The sequence below is a fragment of the Ursus maritimus genome, unplaced genomic scaffold, assembly GCF_017311325.1.
Source record: "Ursus maritimus isolate PB19 unplaced genomic scaffold, ASM1731132v1 scaffold_1, whole genome shotgun sequence".
Classification (NCBI taxonomy): Eukaryota; Metazoa; Chordata; class Mammalia; order Carnivora; family Ursidae; genus Ursus; species Ursus maritimus.
In genome coordinates, this window is record NW_024423343.1 from 69,086,024 (window position 1) to 69,104,981 (window position 18,958).

At 37.4% G+C, this 18,958-nt stretch overlaps 1 protein-coding gene across 2 annotated transcripts in view; it reads left to right on the forward strand.

Annotated features, from left to right (window-relative positions):
* Positions 1–18,958, forward strand: part of PLA2R1 (phospholipase A2 receptor 1) — a 112,088-nt gene that overhangs the window by 60,762 nt on the left and 32,368 nt on the right. For both annotated transcript variants that reach the window (XM_040644600.1, XM_040644602.1), the window contains exons 12-17: positions 8,581–8,783; positions 10,509–10,654; positions 14,984–15,068; positions 17,281–17,413; positions 17,990–18,025; positions 18,523–18,680. In XM_040644600.1, the coding sequence (XP_040500534.1) occupies positions 8,581–8,783; positions 10,509–10,654; positions 14,984–15,068; positions 17,281–17,413; positions 17,990–18,025; positions 18,523–18,680 (761 nt within the window). The remainder of the gene's footprint in view (positions 1–8,580; positions 8,784–10,508; positions 10,655–14,983; positions 15,069–17,280; positions 17,414–17,989; positions 18,026–18,522; positions 18,681–18,958) is intronic.

Consider the following 18,958-nt stretch of genomic DNA (forward strand, 5'->3'; position numbering starts at 1 on the left):
ATTCTAAAGTTTATATGGAAAGGCAAAAGACCCAGAATAGCAAACTCCATATTGATGTAGAAGAACAAAGTCAGAGAATTGACACTACCTGACTTCAAGACTTACTGTAAAGCTAGAGTAATCAAGGCAGTGTGGTATTGGGGGGAAAAAAGACAAATCAATAGAATAGAATAGAAAGCCCCAAAATTGACTGACATGAACCACAGACCTAAATATGAACCACAAAGCTATAACACTCCTAGACGATAACATAATAGAAAATCTAGATGACCTTGAGTAAGGCAATGACTTTTTAGATACAACACCAAAGGCACAATCCATGAAAGAATCAATTTTCACTAAAACTAAAAACTTCTGCTCTGAGAAAGACAATGCCAAGAGAATGAGAAGACAAGACACAGACTAAGTAAAAATATTTGCAAAAACCACCTGTGATAAAGGACTGTTATCCAAAATATACAAAGAATCCTTAAAACTCAACAATAAGGAAATGAAGGACAATATTTAAAAATGGACAAAAGGCCCAGAGTGGCTGGTTGGCTCAGTTGGTTAAGCATCTGCCTTCTGTTCAGGTCATGATCCCGAGGTCCCTGGATGGAGCCCCGCATCAGGCTCTTCAGCAGGGAGTCTTCTCCCTCTCCCCCTCTCCCCACTCAAGCTTCTGCCTCTCCCCCTTCCCCCACTCTCTCTTGCTCTCTCTCTCTGAAATAAATAAATAAAATCTTTAAATAAAAAAAAAAGTTCTCTCATACCATACACAAAGATAAACTCCAAATGGATGAAAGACCTCGATGTGAGACAGGAATCCATCAAAAGCATAGAGGAGAACATAGGCTGCAACCTCTTTGACATCGACCACAGCAACTTTTTTCATGACACATCTCCAAAGGCAAGAGAAACAAAAGAAAAAAATGAATTGTGGGACTTCATCAAGATAAAAAGCTTCTGCACAGCCAAGGAAACAGTCAAAAAAACTAAAAGGCAGCCTACAGAATGGGAGAAGATATTTGCAAATGACACTACAGATAAAAGACTAGTATCCAAGATCTACAAAGAACTTCTCAAACTCAATACACGTGAAACAAATAATCAAATCAAAAAATGGGCAGAATATATGAACAGACACTTTCCAATGAAGACATACAAATAGCTAACAGAGACATGAAAAAATGTTCAAAATCAGTAGCCATCAGGGAAATTCAAATCAAAACCACATTGAGATACCACCTTACGCCAGTTAGAATGGCAAAAATGGACAAGGCAGGAAAAAACAAATGTTGGAGAGGATGTGGAGAAAGGGGATCCCTCTTACACTGCTGGTGGGAATACAAGTTGGTACAGCCACTTTGGAAAACAGTGTGGAGGTCCCTTAAAAAGTTAAAAATTGAGCTACCCTATGATTCAGCAATTACACTACTGGGTATTTACCCCAAAGATACAGACGTAGTGAAGAGAAGGGCCATATGCACCCCAATGTTCATAGCAGCATTGTCCACAATAGCTAAATTGTGGAAGGAGCCGAGATGCCCTTCAACAGATGACTGGATTAAGAAGATGTGGTCCATATATACAATGGAATATTACTCAGCTATCAGAAAGAACGATTACCCAACATTTGCAGCAACATGGACGGGCCTGGAGGAGATTATGCTAAGTGAAATGTCAAGCAGAGAAAGACAATTATCATATGGTTTCACTCATTTATGGAACATAAGAAATAGGAAGATCAGTAGGAGAAGGAAGGGAAGAATGAAGGGGGGGTAAACAGAAGGGGGAATGAACCATGAGAGACTGTGGACTCTGGGAAACAAACTGAGGGCTTCAGAGGAGAGGGGGGTGGGGGATTGGGATAGGCCGGTGATGGGTATTAAGGAGGGCACGTATTGCATGGAGCACTAGGTGTTATATGCAAATAATGAATCATGGAACATTGCATCAAAAACTGGGAATGTGCTGTATGGTGACTAATATAACAAAACAAAAATTATTTAAAAAATAATAAAAAATAAAAAAAAGAAATGAGCTATCAAGCCATTAAAAGACATTTAATGAAACTTAAATGCATATTACTAAGTGCAAAAGGCCTATTGAAAAATCTACATACTACGTGATTCCAACCACATGACATTCTGGAAAAGGCAAAACTATGGGACAGTAAAAAGATTAGTAGTAAAAAGTGGTTTGCAGGGGCCAGGGGAAGGTAGAGATAAATAGGCAGAACACAGAGGATTTGGGGGACAATGAAATTATTCTATATGGTACTACAATGGTGGCTATATGTAATTATACATTCGTCCAAATCATAAAATGCACAACACCAAGAATGAAACCTAATGTAAATCATGGATTTTGGGTGGTAATGATGTGTCACTAAAAGTTTTAACAAATGCACCATTATGGTATAGGATGTCAATAGCGAGAAAAGTTTTATATATTTGGGCAAGACGTATAAGGGAAGTCTGTACTTTCCACTCAATTTTGCTATGAATCCAAAATGCTCTAAAATATATAGTTTATTATTTTTAAAAAAACCATACTTTTTAAAGATGCCTGCAAGGTTAAGACAAATTACATTTTTTGTGTATAAGCATTGGTTAGGAAATGTATATAGAAACTGGTGACTTTGCATAGCTCTAAACAAGAAACATCATAATTCAGTCAAGAAACAACCTTCTCATTCTACAAATCTATGAATATTATTAAAATGCAGAGAATAGTAAAGTTCCGTGTCACACTATTACTGAAAAAAAAAAAAGCTCAGGTTTCATTTCTAATATACTTTGGAATTTTGTTAGGAATGTCTATACCTGTCAAAATAAATTAACACGTTTTGAGTAGACAAAATCTTAGTTTTTAATGTTACCTTCCTTGGGGCATATTTGGATGTCTAAAATCTGGAACTGAAGCAGAGCTCCTTGTCATTCATAAGTTTCTGCTATAATTTATTTGAGTGGCACTACTCTTTTCCTGTTCTCCCTGAAGCAAAAATAATATCATGATGCTCAGTTTGGCTGCTCATGCTGACTGACATTGAGTAAATTGTCTCTGAATAAGATGAAAATGTAAATCTTTTTTTGAAGAAATAGCAATATAAAAGGCTCTGTGTTTCCTTTTTTCTTTTAAATTGCAGTTTGCAGAAACACCATCCTAAATCACATTTTTTCCCCTGCCTGTCATGAAAGTATCCATTAACTTGGTCCTCATGGCAGAATCTTAATCCAGCCCAAACTCACTATATAAATTGACCCTTGAACAGGAAGCCTGCTGTTTTTTATAAACTTAGCCAAGACTCTGTCTTTATGTCATATCATAAAAATATTCCATCTATAGTGGAGTTGCAGTTGTGCCACTTTTTTCAACTTTGTATTATGTTCTCCAAATAGTGTAATGACCCACCATATACCCATCATCTGTGTCATCCATTATGAACTCATGGTCTATCTTGTTTCATCAATACCCTCACCCACTTCCCCCACTTCCCATATTTTGTCATAGAAAAGCCCAGACATCATATTGTTTCATCCACAAATGTTTCAATATTATCCCTAAAAGATAAAGACTTATTTTTTAAAAACATGAATATAAGACAATTATCACAACTAAAAGTAATTAACCATAACTTTGTAACATAAATCTTAAGTGAATGCTGAAATTTCTAAATTATTCATAAATGTCATATAATGGATTTTACAGTTTGTTTGAATCAGGATCCCAAAAAGATTCATACATTGCAATTCTTTGATAGATCTCTTAGTCTATTTTAATCTCTATGTTTCCTTCTTCCTTACCCCCTGCCATTTTTTAAAAATTTTATTTGTTGACACAAATGGGTTATTTGTCCTGTAGCTTCCTACAGTCTGGATTTTGTTATTGAATCCCTATATGTTGTTTAATGTGTTACTCTATCCTCTTCATTTTCCATAAAATTGACATTTTTATTTCTAAAAAGTTAGAATCAGAGGCATTATATACTTCAGATTTTCTTTTCTTTTCTTTTAGAAGACCATTTCATAAGTTGTGTATTCTATCTGAAGGCACATAATGTTCACTTTTCTCACTTTTTGCAATGTTAGCAGCCACTAATGATCAATGCCTAGATCCATTGATTCATTAGGTTTCTTCATAGCTTCATATCTGGGATATTTTTTATAAAGAGAGAGTTTCCTGCTATTTTACTAAAACAACAATAGCAAAGAGACTGTGGCACTTAGCATTTTAAGAGAAATAACTAATCAAGTAAAACAGGAAAACCAGTTTTGATCCATACTAACTAGCAACTATTTAAAGGGGAAAATGGGGCCTTTCTTATTTAGGGATGTTAATGCATTAGAAATTAAAATGTAGTTTGTACTTAAAGATTCAATATAAATGGAAGCTGTTCTACAGTGAAAGAAAAAAAGTGCCTCCATTCTTGTTAAGACACTCAAAAATCTTTTCCAAGTTACATTACAATTTCATAGTTGTCTGTATAAAGAAGGAGAAACACTTTAAGATCACTATTTTGTCACTCAGGCTCTGTGACAAAAGTTTTGTTTTTAGATCTAGGTGCCACTGCAGAGAAGGTGTGTTTCTTTCATATGGGATAACTCTAGAGCATTTACCTCAATCGTCCCAAGTCAATAGAAGTCTTCTGCCAATGACAGGGAAATTGGGATCCTGGGAGAGTAAATCAGGTCTGTTTTTCTTGAAAGTGACTCCACATAGCAAGGAGAAGCCAGATAGGTGGATCCAGTTTAAGGCTTCCCAGAGTTCTGAAATGAACCACCACATAAATGAGGACAAACTTATTCTCATTTCTGAGCACTCTTTGGAAATTTTGGAAATTTCCATATCTTTTTATAATCATGTAAGCAACTGTCATACAAGGTAAAAATGGGATCGTAGAAGTTTAAGGAAATGCTGTGGGCACACACAGAAAAGAAATGTGACTGGGGGAATGAGAGGGAGCTCCATGGAAATGGAGGAACATAATTTGAGGGGAAGATTCAATCATTCAACAGCTAGTTATTGTATGCCTGCCTACTCTGTACCTTGACATTGTGTCATGGTAGATTGAGTTAAATCCATTTTCAAATTCTGCATCAAACCCTCACCATGTGCCTCAATTTCTCCATTAGCAAACTGTAGATGCTAATATCCATCTCAGAATTTTTGACATTGAATAAAGAAAAGACCATATAAAATGCCTAACCCAGTATCAGGCAGATATTTAACATTCCACGGAATCTACCCCCATAGCGTCACTTCTCTGCCTGAAGAAGGTAAAAAGGATAGAGAAGGAGTGTGGGTAGGGCACAGGGCCTAAGAAGTAAGGATGTGAAAGGGTTAATGCAGGATGGGAAAATAACTAGACAGATTCAAGTAAAATAATTGTCTAGAGGCTCTGAAGGCCCAGCTACAGTTCCCTCCTACCCCGAGGCCACAAATAGATTTCATTCGTCTACTTCAGGTATTTGACCAGAGAGGTGAAAGATGGAGGCTTTCCCAGCTCAGTTCAATTTATATGGTTAGATAGTTTTGCCAAATGGAAAGGACTAGAATAGTGAATTGGAATGTCTTAATTGACCTCAAGTCATCCCATTCATGTTTGATGGAGAGAGTGAAGGGGGATAGAGGGAGGGTAAGGCAGGTAGGGAGAATCAGTTTAAATATGAGATTCACCACTGAGGAATAGGACGATAGTTTTTCTTCTCCAATGGGAAATGAGTTATTGAATTTGAGAACAATTTCTCGGGGAGAAAAACCCCTTTCTCTCTTTCCCACACCCTACCTTTGTTATTTGGCTTTTGCAAGCATACCCACAATATAAGATTATAAATTCGGTTTATATCTCCCTTAGCCCAGTCTCCCTTTATTACACCACTTTACTGCTTCTTTGGGGCTGAGACTCTAAAATTTGGGTCAAATGTTCCATTAAGTTAACCACTTTAGAATACCAATAACACTCCTACAGCACTTTTCATCTTCATAGCACTTCACAAACATCTCCTTCTTCACTAATGAAGATGAGTTGAGTATCTATAGTATCTAAAACCAGAGCTATTTAATCATTGTCTGATGTGAAAAAGTAAGACAAAATGCAAGACCAACAAAAAAAAAAGTATATTACATTTTAAACTTGCTGATCCGAGCTTTTTAAAAATTCTTTGAACATGCAGGCAGAACTCCTGACACAAAATCCCAGCTTTTGTAATGAAAAGTCAAAATAAGAATAGAAGCAACATCTTAGGGGTGATTTTAGCCCTGCCTCTCTTTCAGGATGTTTTTAAATACATTATTCTATTTGATCTTCATGAGAACCAGTGAGAAGAAAAGGAATTGTTATCCCCACATTTCAGGCAAAGTTTTTTGTGATTAATTAACCTGTTTGAGTTTTCAGTTACTAAATATTTGTGCTGAGACTAGAACTCCAGACTTCAGGCTCCAAGTCAAAGGCTGCTGGGGAAGGAAGGATGGAGGCATTGAGAGGGAGTGCATGTTCACCCTGCTCTTTCAACTAGAGCGACTCTGTTAGCATATTACATTTGGGGCTTCCATATGGATTTCCACAGTTCAATTTCATTAGAATCTCATCACACAGAGTATGCAGCATCTCCTCCATTGTTCATGACCAGCTAGATCATGAGGTGCATTCCAAAATTACATTGAACAGGACTGCAAAGCTCCATTCGTGGCAGTTTGCAGTCACATGCTATAATCTTTCCCCTTTGCATGGCCCTCAATCATTCACTCAGCTTTAACACTAACTAGCTTTCTGGCCAGTGGACTGACTGCTGGCTTTTGTATGGACCAACAACGCCCTATCTTGGCTTCCTTTTCTTCTATACAAGTCATACTAGTCATGTTTTCTTGTGTACTACTGGTCACTTTCACCTTCGTGTGTCTCTTTGACACATCAGCATGCACACACAAACAGGACTGTGAGCTTCTTGTGGATGGCCATGATGCCTGATGTCTAATGTGGGGTGTGAACTCAGGATTGTGGAAGACACAAACACTGGTTCTTTAGCCCCCTTATTCTTTCTCTTTTTCCACAAACTCTTCCATCCCTTTAGGAGAGGCTGTTTGTATGTCTTCCTCTGTCCGCCTTCTTCTCACTCCCCCTTGCTTTAGTTTTTTTATGAGCATAAAATAACCACCCATTGTTGACAAGGATAAAGCCAGTTGCTCTGTATTAAAAAAAAAAAAAACTGAAGCCATTCCTTGTGAAGGAAATTAAGCAAGACAACTATTTAGTACCAAATGACTATATTTTTAAAAGTGCCTTTAGGTCCAGAGTCGTCAGAGTTTTCAGATGTTTCATCTAGAATTGCTGGCTTTTTTTACCAGCACCCCTTGAAAACTCTTCTCCTTTTCATCCTTCAAAATTCAGTTAAATGTCACTTCCTGCAAATCCTTTACTGACATCCTGAGGCAGACTCCATCACCCCTTCTGGAATCTCCCACAGAAATCTGAATTCTCCTTTAGTATAGTACATCACACATTATGTTCAATGAAATTAATTGTTTGTGTCTGTGCCTCACACTAAAATAAGAGTTGGGTTTTGTTTGTTTTATTTTGTTTTGTCCTTCTATCTCTAGCAGCTAATATATAGACTAGCCTGGTATGTAGATGTAGATGCACAATTTTTTTGTTGTGGAATTTCATTTAGATAAATGAATGATCACTTTGGCTTTAAGAAAAAAGGTTCATTCTTACTCAATTTGTATTCTATTTTTGGAATGGGATTGTTTTCTACTATTCACTGAAATTTGAGGTGTATTTTTTAGCTGTCCTATGAGTTGTATAGATTTGATGACAAATGAGCATCTTAACATAGAAATTGTTTCTATGGAAAAATATGGTTCATTTTCCAATATGTTCAAACATACACAAAAGAATAGAGCTTCATCCAGAACTAGATGGTCTTTCCCCTTTCCTTAATGTCTGCCTTTATTCCTGCCCCCAGAGTGTCACCCCAAACAGAATTTATCTCATTCTCTCCACTCTCCCATGGTTTACAGTTTGGCTTTCTGTTATGTACCTTGCAATCTGCCTTGAATCCATCATTTATGTGTCTTCCCTGTCAAATCTATTTCTCAGAGGATAAGCACTATGCATTTTTCATTGTTGATTTTTCACAATGGGGTTTCAAAGCACAGTATACAGAGTAAGTGCTCAGTAAATGGTGGGCTCAATTTTTCTCTGCACAGTTAAGAAAGAAAGCTCACAAATTGAAAGTAGAGGAATGTTGGCATTTGATTGAAATATTGGGGATTTGATTGAATATTGGGGATATTTCAGTCCCAGGTTGAACTGTGCCTAGTTTCCTATCATTTCCCATCTGAGCTCCAAATGTCCAAATTCCAGTCTCCACAGGCTCTCTTCCCTCACTTTTCCATCTTCTATTCTTCTCTCCAAAGGTGAAAGGAAGAGAAATGAGGTAGTCTGATTAAGAAAGCATTCTTTTTCTTCATTATTGTTCTTATGTGGGTGCTTCATTATGTGATGTCAGTTGTGCAGCACTCTAAAGATCTGTCTTCTAAGAACAAAATGTTCTAGTCATTCTGGTGCTTAATAGTGTTGTTTTCTGCTTTTAGGCTATAGTGGTGGCTGTGTTGTCATGCGAGGAAGGAGTCCACCTGGTCCCTGGGAAGTGAAGGACTGCAGACGCTTTAAGGCAATGTCCCTGTGTAAGCAACCAGTGGGAAAACAGGAGAAAACAGAGCAGGAAGAGAGATGGCCTTTTCACCCCTGCTACTTGGACTGGGAATCAGAGCCTGGTTTGGCCAGCTGCTTCAAGGTGATGCCAAGGGTACCTAGGCATTCTCAGTGGAAAAAACATTATTTCAGTTTTGTCCATTTATCCCAAATTCCCTTACTCCAGAACAGTGCCTGGCACACAACAGGTACTTAATATTTGTTGACTGTCTCTATCCTTTCAGTTATATGACAAAATAATTTAAGTCAAAAGACTGACATATCCCTGGTGATACTGAAGACCTCTTCTTGAAGATTGATATCAAGGCCCCAGTCAATATTGTTCTTACTGCATATTACCAAATGAACAAGACAGACGCTCACTGGGTATTGAAATGGTACAATTCCATATTGTTTGTAAGAAAATGAATGAAGTCTTTATTATGGAATAATACCATTCTGCTGCTAAAAATAGCTTTTGCAACTTGCCAGACACCTGAGGATCAAACAAATTAATACATACATTTGATATATATATGGGGGGACATATATATGTGTGAAAAAATGTGTGAAGAAATGTGTTTTTGCATATCAGCTTTAGATCCTAGATGTAAATCAGTACCCACAATCTCCTTGTCATGAAACTGCTGTGAATGCATTCAATTTAATGTACACATGTACAATCCTACATTAAATTCATCAGATAACAGTGACTTCACAAAGCAATAAATTAAACCTTAGAAATTAGCAAACTGAGGCAGCAAGATGAAGTGATTTGTCCAAGGTCACAATTATTTATTGACAGAGTTGGAATAAATCCCTGGTCTTGGGACCCCCAGTCCAGTGCTTTTTCTACTATGTATTACCCAGACATGTCAACAGATGTATGGTGTGTTTGATGGGCATGGTGGTGGGATTGGTGAATTTTAAGTGATTCAAGAAAAGGTTCCCAGAGGAGGTGAGTTTTGACATATAATTTAGAAGATGGAAAGGCTGTGCTGTGGCCCACAGGACTGGGAAAGCGATTCATTCTGGTTCTCAGCAAATCAGGGTCTGGTGAAGCCTGGCCTCAGGGTGCCTGCCTGGCATGAGACTCTGGCATAATGTCAGGCAGTTAAAAATGAGGAGGGCACAGAGGCCCAGGGTCTGGAGTTCTGTGTTTTTGGACGCTCACCCTTGATTCTAAATAAAGTCAGAAGTAGACTCTCCATTTGACTGACGTCTTCCTGCTACTGTGAGGACACCTGAGAAACGCAGAGAATTTAGGCACAGCTAAGACCCAAAGATCTTAGTAATATACTTGTCCTACGTCCCAGATCTCATTTCTCATTTCCTGCCGTGGGTCAGCCAGATTCATGATCCTTCAGCCAATTCTAATTTGTCAGAAGGCAATCTGGTGGAAAAGAAATTCATGGGTTCTTGAAGCAAGGAGTGCCGGACCTAATTCTAGCTCTGCCTATCTGTAGCTGTGTGACCAGAAATTTGTAACCTCTCTTAGCCTGACTGTCTGCATCTCTTAACAAACATTTATTAAGGGACAAGTATATGCCAGTTACAGAAATATAGAAGAAAAAAAAAGAGTCCTCAAGGAGTCTATTTATAAAACTGAGCTCATTATATCCTCCTCATGAATTTGTTGTGAGAATAAAATGAGATAGTTTTACAATGAATAGACACATTCTAGCTTAATAAATGTTATTTCTCCCTACTGGGTCAAACTTTTAATATATAATAATGACAATTATATTACTGCTATTTTCTTGTCCAGAATTAAACAGCCTCACCTTATTCATAATAGTGTTAACTTTTTTTTCTCCTACTAAACCAGGTATTTCATAGTGAAAAGGTCCTGATGAAAAGAACATGGAGAGAAGCAGAAGCATTTTGTGAAGAATTTGGAGCTCACCTTGCAAGCTTTGCCCATATTGAGGAAGAGAATTTTGTGAATGAGCTTTTACATTCAAAGTTCAATAGGTAAATACTTGTTAATTTTGAAAAAATACAATCAAATTTTGTTTCCCAATAATGACGTATTAGGGATGAGTATCCCAAATATTTGTTTAAAATCTCAAGTATTTGTTTTAAACCTAAAACTAACTAGCCACTAGCTCTAGCTGTGAAAGAAAAATACATACATATAGTTTTATATTTATAGTGCACCAAGTTCTCATTCCATAAAACAAAGAACAAAGTGGCAATAGTTTTGATATTTGAAATCTTTTCTATGTACCTCAAATCAGAGTTTTAGAGCTGTTCTGCCAAACTCAAATTATCTAACCCCATGATTTTCAAAGTGTTGTCTGAGGATCCCGAGAGTCCTGGAACCCCAAGACCAGGAGGGGACCAAGTGGGCGGAGGACCTAGTTCCATCACTGACTCACCAGTGCAGCTCCCACCAGCTCCACTTCTGCTCATTTTGTATAGAATAGGAGTCCATGTAGGATTTTGTTTGAAGGAAAAAAAGAAGTCCCACTGATTGAAAAAAAAATCCAATGCATGTCCTAACTTTACATTTGAGGAAACAGGCATTCACTTATCAGTATCCATCTTGTAAGTTTCAGAATGTTGAATTACATGGAGTTAGAAAATTAATTTAAATTTGAAGAAATGTAAAAGGCTTATGCTACCTTTTACCCAATGCAAAAATTCCTTCCACTATTCCTGTGGTCATCTACCATCTGTACAATTCCTTTCAGAGTGTTCCTTATTTGGGAGAAAGCCCATTCCATTGTTGTAGGCTAGTTTCAAAGATCAACTTTCTAAAATTGGTGGAGTTTCAGCTATTGCAATAGAGACTGGTACATTTCCCAGGATTATACCCTTGGTCTGTACAGATATGAATGTCATCTTTCAGTTGGGTTTTGGCAGAAATCAAATTTGACAATAGCCAAGCTACCACTTTGTCTCTAATTTCCTTTTCCTCTAATTCATCTTATATGTTGCCAGATCACTTTTCTTGAAGGACAATTCTCTGATAGTGTAGTGTCTATGCTTAAAAATACCCCATAGGCTAACCATAACCTACAGTGGAGTCCAAACTCCTCACACTGATATACCAAGCTCTCCTTAAACTGGCCCACTTTATTACCCAAAATCTGGCTCCTAATGATTTCCCTCAGTCACTCTTCATTTCAACCAAACTGAAATTCTGGCTCCAACCTTCCATGTCAATGCCAGTATGATGCTTGTATTCACACTGGTCATCTTTCCCCCAGTGATTTGCATGGGCTTTAATATGCATTGCAAATGCCACCTGGCCTTTAACCCCAGCTCAAATCTACCTCCTCTATGAAACCCTTCCTAATGACCCATATTTGAAGTATCTTTTCTTTATAATGGTTAACATTTTCTATCATGTATCAGGCACACCTGAAAAGCTTTCTTCTACAAATCTTGGAAAAGAAGAATGTTCAATAATTAATAAGAACATGAGCTCTTAAGTCAGAGAGAATGTGTTCAAGTCTCAGCTCTATAATTTGATAGATTTGTGGTGTTGGGCAAATTCTTTAGCCCACCATTTTTTCATTTGTAAAATGGAAATAACAACAGTGGCTATCTCACAGGATTGTTGCAAGGATTAAATAAAATTATATTAGTAAAATGCCAAAAAAAAAAAAAAGATAAACTTTCTAGTAAACCAGAGCAATACAGATCAAGTTGACTCTATTTTTGAATATTTGAAGACAGCCATTGGGGCGCCTGGGTGGCACAGTCATTAAGCATCTGCCTCAGCTCAGGGCGTGATCCCAGCGTTCTGGGATCGAGCCCCACATCAGGCTTCTCCGCTAGGAGCCTGCTTCTTCCTCTCCCACTCCCCCTGCTTGTGTTCCCTCTCTCGCTGGCTGTCTCTCTCTGTCAAATAAATAAATAAAATCTTTAAAAAAAAAAGACAGCCATTACGTTCTCTTTTAGTGAGTCTTCTCATCCATTGGCCTCTTTCTCCAAAATGTTCTTGTCAGTTAGTGTACATTTTTGGAATATATTCTATAGAAGGGGTACTTTTATAAGTATAGCTCGCTGAAAAATGCAGTAGAGAAGACAGACAAAAATCCCACCCCTGAGAAGGCAGTATGGCCCCATGGCTCCATACATTTATTTAATAAAAACAAATATAACACCAGGTACTATGCTCCAAGCTCTGGAAATCTGGAGTCTCAATGAAACACTTGCCTGAATTACAGAGAAAATCCAAAACTGTTTTTTGAGGAAAATCCTGGCCTTTCCCATAAGCTTTCTTTAGGACAGTCCAAAAGAAGATTAATATAATATCTATCAAAGTATTCATCTCTAGCATCTACAGAAATGACCTTAATGGTAGGAGCCTTTGACAACATCTTCCAATGTGAGTCTCATAGAGTACTGTTGGGGGAAAAGAGTCAAATATGTTTGCAAAACAAGGCACAAACTTAGAAATTTGCCATATGCATTAGCATTATAAAGGCTTCTAGAAGGAAGCATTTTCTTCCACCACAAACCTCTTTTTTTGAGGACACGTACCAACATCCTATGGAACTGCTAGTCCCTGTGGGAAATGCTGACCTAAACGGTGTTCCCCAAATCTGGCTGATTCTCACACTCACTTGGGACACCTTTTGACACAGAGCCCTCTGGTCTCACACCAGAGCTGCTGGGTCAGATTCTCTGAAACTGAAGAAAAGTTCAAGAAGCTTCCTGATTAATTGGACTGTAAGTTTGGTGTGGGGCCACAGATACAAGGAATATGGGATAATGTCCATCGTTCTAAGTTGTAACTTTGCTTCATGACTTTAGCCCCTTGCAAAACAGCCTTTCATACTTGGGTATAGTGAGGTTTGCTATATGAAATAACCACATGCAAACTGCTTCCAAATCTGCTGTAAGATCAACTATCATTATGTCATTTCTCTTTATGTAAGTTCTCACACTTGAAATTTCTTGTGGAATTTAATGCCAAGTATCTATCAAATTATTAATCTTTAGCACTTAATCAGAAAAGCTATATATTATTACTTTGTATCCGGACTGCCAGGGAGTTTAACAAAATCTCATGCTTGATTATAGCAAATAAATCAGTTCTCATAGTAGCATACATGCTCCTACTTCTTATGGCACTGCTTTTTAATTTCTATTTTATTATTTATTATATTATTAAAAATTATACAATTATAGGAAATTGATGAAGAGAAAATTAATACCATCTAAGAGGCAGTATACTTCAGGAAAAATAAAGAACTCTGAATTCAGTAAGTAAAGGAATAAAAAGTCCTCAAGGCTGGAGAGTGATATGAATTCCCAGCCTAGGTCATTGATGTTAAGGTGCCTGGCTTAATCTTAAGGCAGCATCCTCCTCCTTCACGACCTTGTAAATGGTAATCATGGCAGTCATCAACTGGGCCCCAATGATCTCACGGATTTCTAAGTCACACTTTACTTTCATTTGTATTGTTCTGGCACAATAGCTCACATATCTGAGAAGGAGATGCTGCCGAATAGGCTTGCTTCACTGCACTAACGAAAATAAAGCATCTGTCATGACTTCTGAATCTTTTAAATCTTTAATTCCCCAAATTATTCTCAGAAAATTATCTTAGTGAGATGGTTCGTTGTACAATTAGACTTTATTGGTTGATTTATTGAGTACTCTGTGGTTTGATGTATTTGTCCTCTGCCTAATTGGATGAAAGATGGTTCTCTGTGGGGATTCTTGCCAAGTCTAACCCAGTCGTGACTGGTGAAGTTAATTCACTGTGCCTCAGACTGATTTGCTACAAAATTATCTATGTTGGGATCTGAAAAAAACAAAAAACAAAATCTGCCATGTACCTTTTATTAAAGGGGGGGGTGGTAATTAACCTCCAAAGAACACATGAACATTTGACAAAAAAGCAACGAATCAAAGCATAGGAAAGTGGTAAATACATAGTAAAGTAGTAAAAATTCCTCTACGGAAAAGACATCCCAAAATTTCTTACCAGCTTGCTTTCCTATGTTCTTATCCTGCTTGAAAGGTGTTGCCATTCCTAATGAACATGAGAAAGCAATGTTCTCAATATGGGTTAACTTTTCCCCAACTGTATGTCACCAGTGAGCATACCATACAAGCCAAGAGAAATAGGAAGCCTGGCTAATCTTCTCTACATTCATCTCATAGCTCAGGTTTTACATATAGGAAATGTTCAATAAATGTTTGTTGACTTCATCAATCCTGCCAGAAGAATCAGCTGTTTCCTGTGTACATAAATATTTTAAAATATTTCTTGAACCTTTTACATTATGTTGTGAATTCAACAGGAAGAGCCAAGTTTTTGTTTCTTCTCATCACAGGACAGAAGAAAGGCAGTTCTGGATTGGATTTAATAAAAGAAACCCACTGAATGCTGGCTCTTGGGAGTGGTCTGATGGGACTCCTGTAAGTTTTTCCAAACTGAAGAAAAGGAAATGAATTCAAAACAGGTGGCCCTGAACCACCTTGGTCAACCATCCAAGAGAACCTGGAAATAATGACCATATTTCCTGTGACTCAGACCCAGGTCAAAAACTGCACCAGATCTTGGTGCCATAAGAGTTATTTCTGCAAAGGCCAGGGAAACCTTCGCTAGCCACATAGTTCTGAAGCCAGCTGTAGGATCTCATCCTGGAAAGGAATCAAAATCTCCAAAAACCTCCCCCAAACGATCTCCCATTTGAGAAAGAAGCAGCTATTATTTAAAATAATATTAGGCTTTCTTTACTCCTCCTTCCCTCTCTAGCTTAGCACCTAATTATAGGAATGGGGGACCTTGTCCTGATCACGATGAAAAGAACCATTTTGGTTTATCTCTAAAAGGACAGAAACACTAGCCCTAGAAATACCATCTCCTTCTCAACCAGAGCAAGTTATTCGGTTGGAAAAAAAACTTGCTTTTCTTTCAGCCTCATACTTGTAAAAACCTCTGTGAAGGAAAGAAGGAACTCACTATTACATTTTTTTTTCAGGTGCAATGAAGATTCTCATATTTTCCTCAAGATGATAGGGGGGAAATGGAAGCAGTATCCCAGACTGAAGTGAGATCCATCTGAGGGCACATGAAAAATCAACTTATTCAGTTACACCTGTGAAACAGGCTAGCAAGAGCCTGCAGTGAGCACTTAATGCAGCTCCTATTTATTGAGCTCGAATTATATTGCAAACATGGGTTGCATGCACTGATGCATGATCTCATTTCACCCTTATAATGATTCAGTGCAGTGGTTATTAGAATGCTTAAATAGTTTGCCTAAAATAATGCATAAGAGAGCCAGGGTTTGTGCACAGGTTGTCTGCCTCCAAAGCCATGATGTTATAATGTCTCCTAGTTGGCAAAAGATCAGCAACCAAACTTTGAAATAGTAAAGATCAACAGAGAAAAATGATCTCTAGCCCCACTAGAGAAAATTTGTGGCAAGGAAAAGATCTGTGGAAAAGTATTTGTGGAAAACAAAAATAATAAAGACATGCTAGTTAAACATATAACACACACACACACAACACACACACACACACACACGAAACATTTCCACCTCAGTCACCTCCGTAGTGACTCTATGAGAAGGGTATCAGGACCAGAGAGTGAGAAGAGACCTTAGAGATCACCCGCCCCATCCATCTATTTTGCTTTCAAAGAAACTGAGGCCCAGAGAGTGGAAGGAACTTAGCAGGGCCCACCTGCTGCATAAATGGCAGTCACCACATGGCACAGTTAGGTGATTAATGTCAGTATGGCACCTGGAAAACGAAATGTGATATGTAGAGGTTGAGAATGCTTCCTTTTGTTTTAGTAAAACAATCTTAATAGTGATAGAGAGGAATAGAAAATTTGATTCAGAATAAATGAGATAAAGCCATGAAGCAGTACTTGGAGTTCCTCACTACCACTGCCTAGTGGACAAAACAAATATTCAAACTCATACTATTGTCTGAATCTGAGCTTACATATTTTTAAGTAAGATGAGTTGTTGTATGATTGTGTACGTGTTTGAAGAGTATAAATGTTTCAAACGTACTCTTTTTTCTAAAGTTTTACTCCAGTTTTACCCGTGGTCCATCCACTCTTCGGTTAGGTAGCCATTAAATCATTGAGAAGATCGAATTTTTATTTAATACCCCTCTTACATGACCATTCATGGAAAGCATTGGATAGTTTCCCAGTCAAAGCTAGTGATAACTTAGAATTTAGTGATTAAAGACTAAAAGCTTAGTGTATATGCAAAAGAATCTACATCATAGATGAGACCCAAATCTGACAGATCAGAGCCTTTCAGAAGTTTACCCAGGGCCCCAGGGCCCCAAGCCCAGGCTGCTGTGGCCAGTGAGACAACAGTGCAAATTCAGAAGGAAGCTTGTGTCTGATTTGTTCCTTCTGGAGAAAGGAGTAGCTTGCCTCTTTTTAGGGGGAAAAAAAGCATCTTTAAGTAAAAATGCTAGTTTGGTTAGCTTGTTCTTCACAGATGTGGAACAACCTTTAACTGCAATCTTATCCAGACATTTCTTAAGTTTCCTCCAGAAGTCTATTGTGATTTATTTACAGAAATGCCTCTTTTGATCTTTTGAAACTTTTTGTGGGTGATCATCGCTAAGAAATAACGAACTTCATCTGCTGCAGGTTGTCGCTTCATTTTTAGACAATACTTATTTTGGAGAAGATGCAAGAAATTGTGCTGTTTATAAGGCAAATAAAACATTGCTGCCCTTGCACTGCGGTTCCAAACGTGAATGGATATGCAAAATTCCAAGAGGTAAAAATATTAATAAGATCTTTACTATACGTTTGCTTTCTAATAATCTACAGCATTTTTCCAAGTGAGGATTCACAGAAATCTAAAATTTAAACATCCCAAATGACAGTACCAACAACCATCATGACTAACCAAACTGTACTATTTTAGTAAAGAATGCCTCATAGGGGAATGAGAAAAGGTGACACCAGGGCAGTATGCTAATTTAGTTAATAACCAATGAGGATAACCAACTATGTTGTGGAATATGGTATTTTTCGAGTACAATCTGGAAGAAATGTCACTGGGACATTACAAGCAAACAAAATTACTTGTCAAATGAGTAACTGAAAGCTCCTAACACACAATAGGCTCTTGACAAGTGTTCACATCCTTTCTTCTTTAATCAGAGGCCTCTCTTGAGCCTCCTCTTCAAATAGGAGAACTAACCATATTTCAAACAGCACAACGTACCTGGTTTTTTAAATGGTCTCTTAAAAAGCAAAGTACAAAATATCATGTTTAGAGCTGATGTAATTCAGAGATGGCGCACTTGTGAAGAAAGGTCACTCAAGGTGGTTTGCTTTCACTTTGCAGATGTGAGACCCAAGATTCCACCCTGGTACCTGTACGGTAAGAACTATCCTGGCAATTCTTGAATTTCTAATTACGTGCTATTGTATACCATTACTATATTATTACAATCCTCCAATTGAGCCTCTCTTTTCTTATGTCAATCTAGAACTAATTTGTTCAAGTTAACTAATTAATGGTCAAATTAATAAAAGTCATTAAATGATTAAAGATTAATATTACAGCTTAACACTGTTTTCATGACGCATGATTTTAAAATATGCATTTATCCCAGACCTTGCAATACAAATGAAGTTTTCTTAGATGAGATAAACCAAGGAAAATAAGCAAATTATATACTTAGTAATGTATGTGTAAATATATTTATGTATATCACACACACACACACACACACACATTTTTTTTTAATGCTAAGTGACCGAATTGCAAATTTGGAGTCAATCATGGCATATTCTATTTAAGTCTGCTTTATATCAGTCAATGGCTTTTGCATCATTTGCATTGGTTTTTGTTTTTTTGGTTTTGTTGTTTTTCAGATGCACCCTGGCTCTTTTATCAGGATGCAGAGTATCTTTTTCATACCTATGCTGCAGAATGGCCCTCCTTTGAGTTTGTCTGTGCCTGGCTGCGTGGTGATCCTCTCACAATTCGTTCTGCACATGAGCAAGAATTTATCCACAGCAAAATAAGAGCGGTATCTGAATACAATTAACCATGAGAAATTCAGAGCTTAGCCCCTTCTTCTGTCTTTAGGGGGATTTTTAAATTTATTTATTTAACTTCAGACATTTATTTAAGTTTCATTTAAAGCCACAGATTTTTGAGAATTGATTTTCTTGTTATAAGGATTAAAAGAAAATAATGGAAACACAAGTTTACTATGTTGCTCAATCATTTCACTTATCTTCATTCTTTATTAGCAACAGTTATGAGTAAGTAGAGTTTTATTGCTTTAATGAGGTTCATCCAATC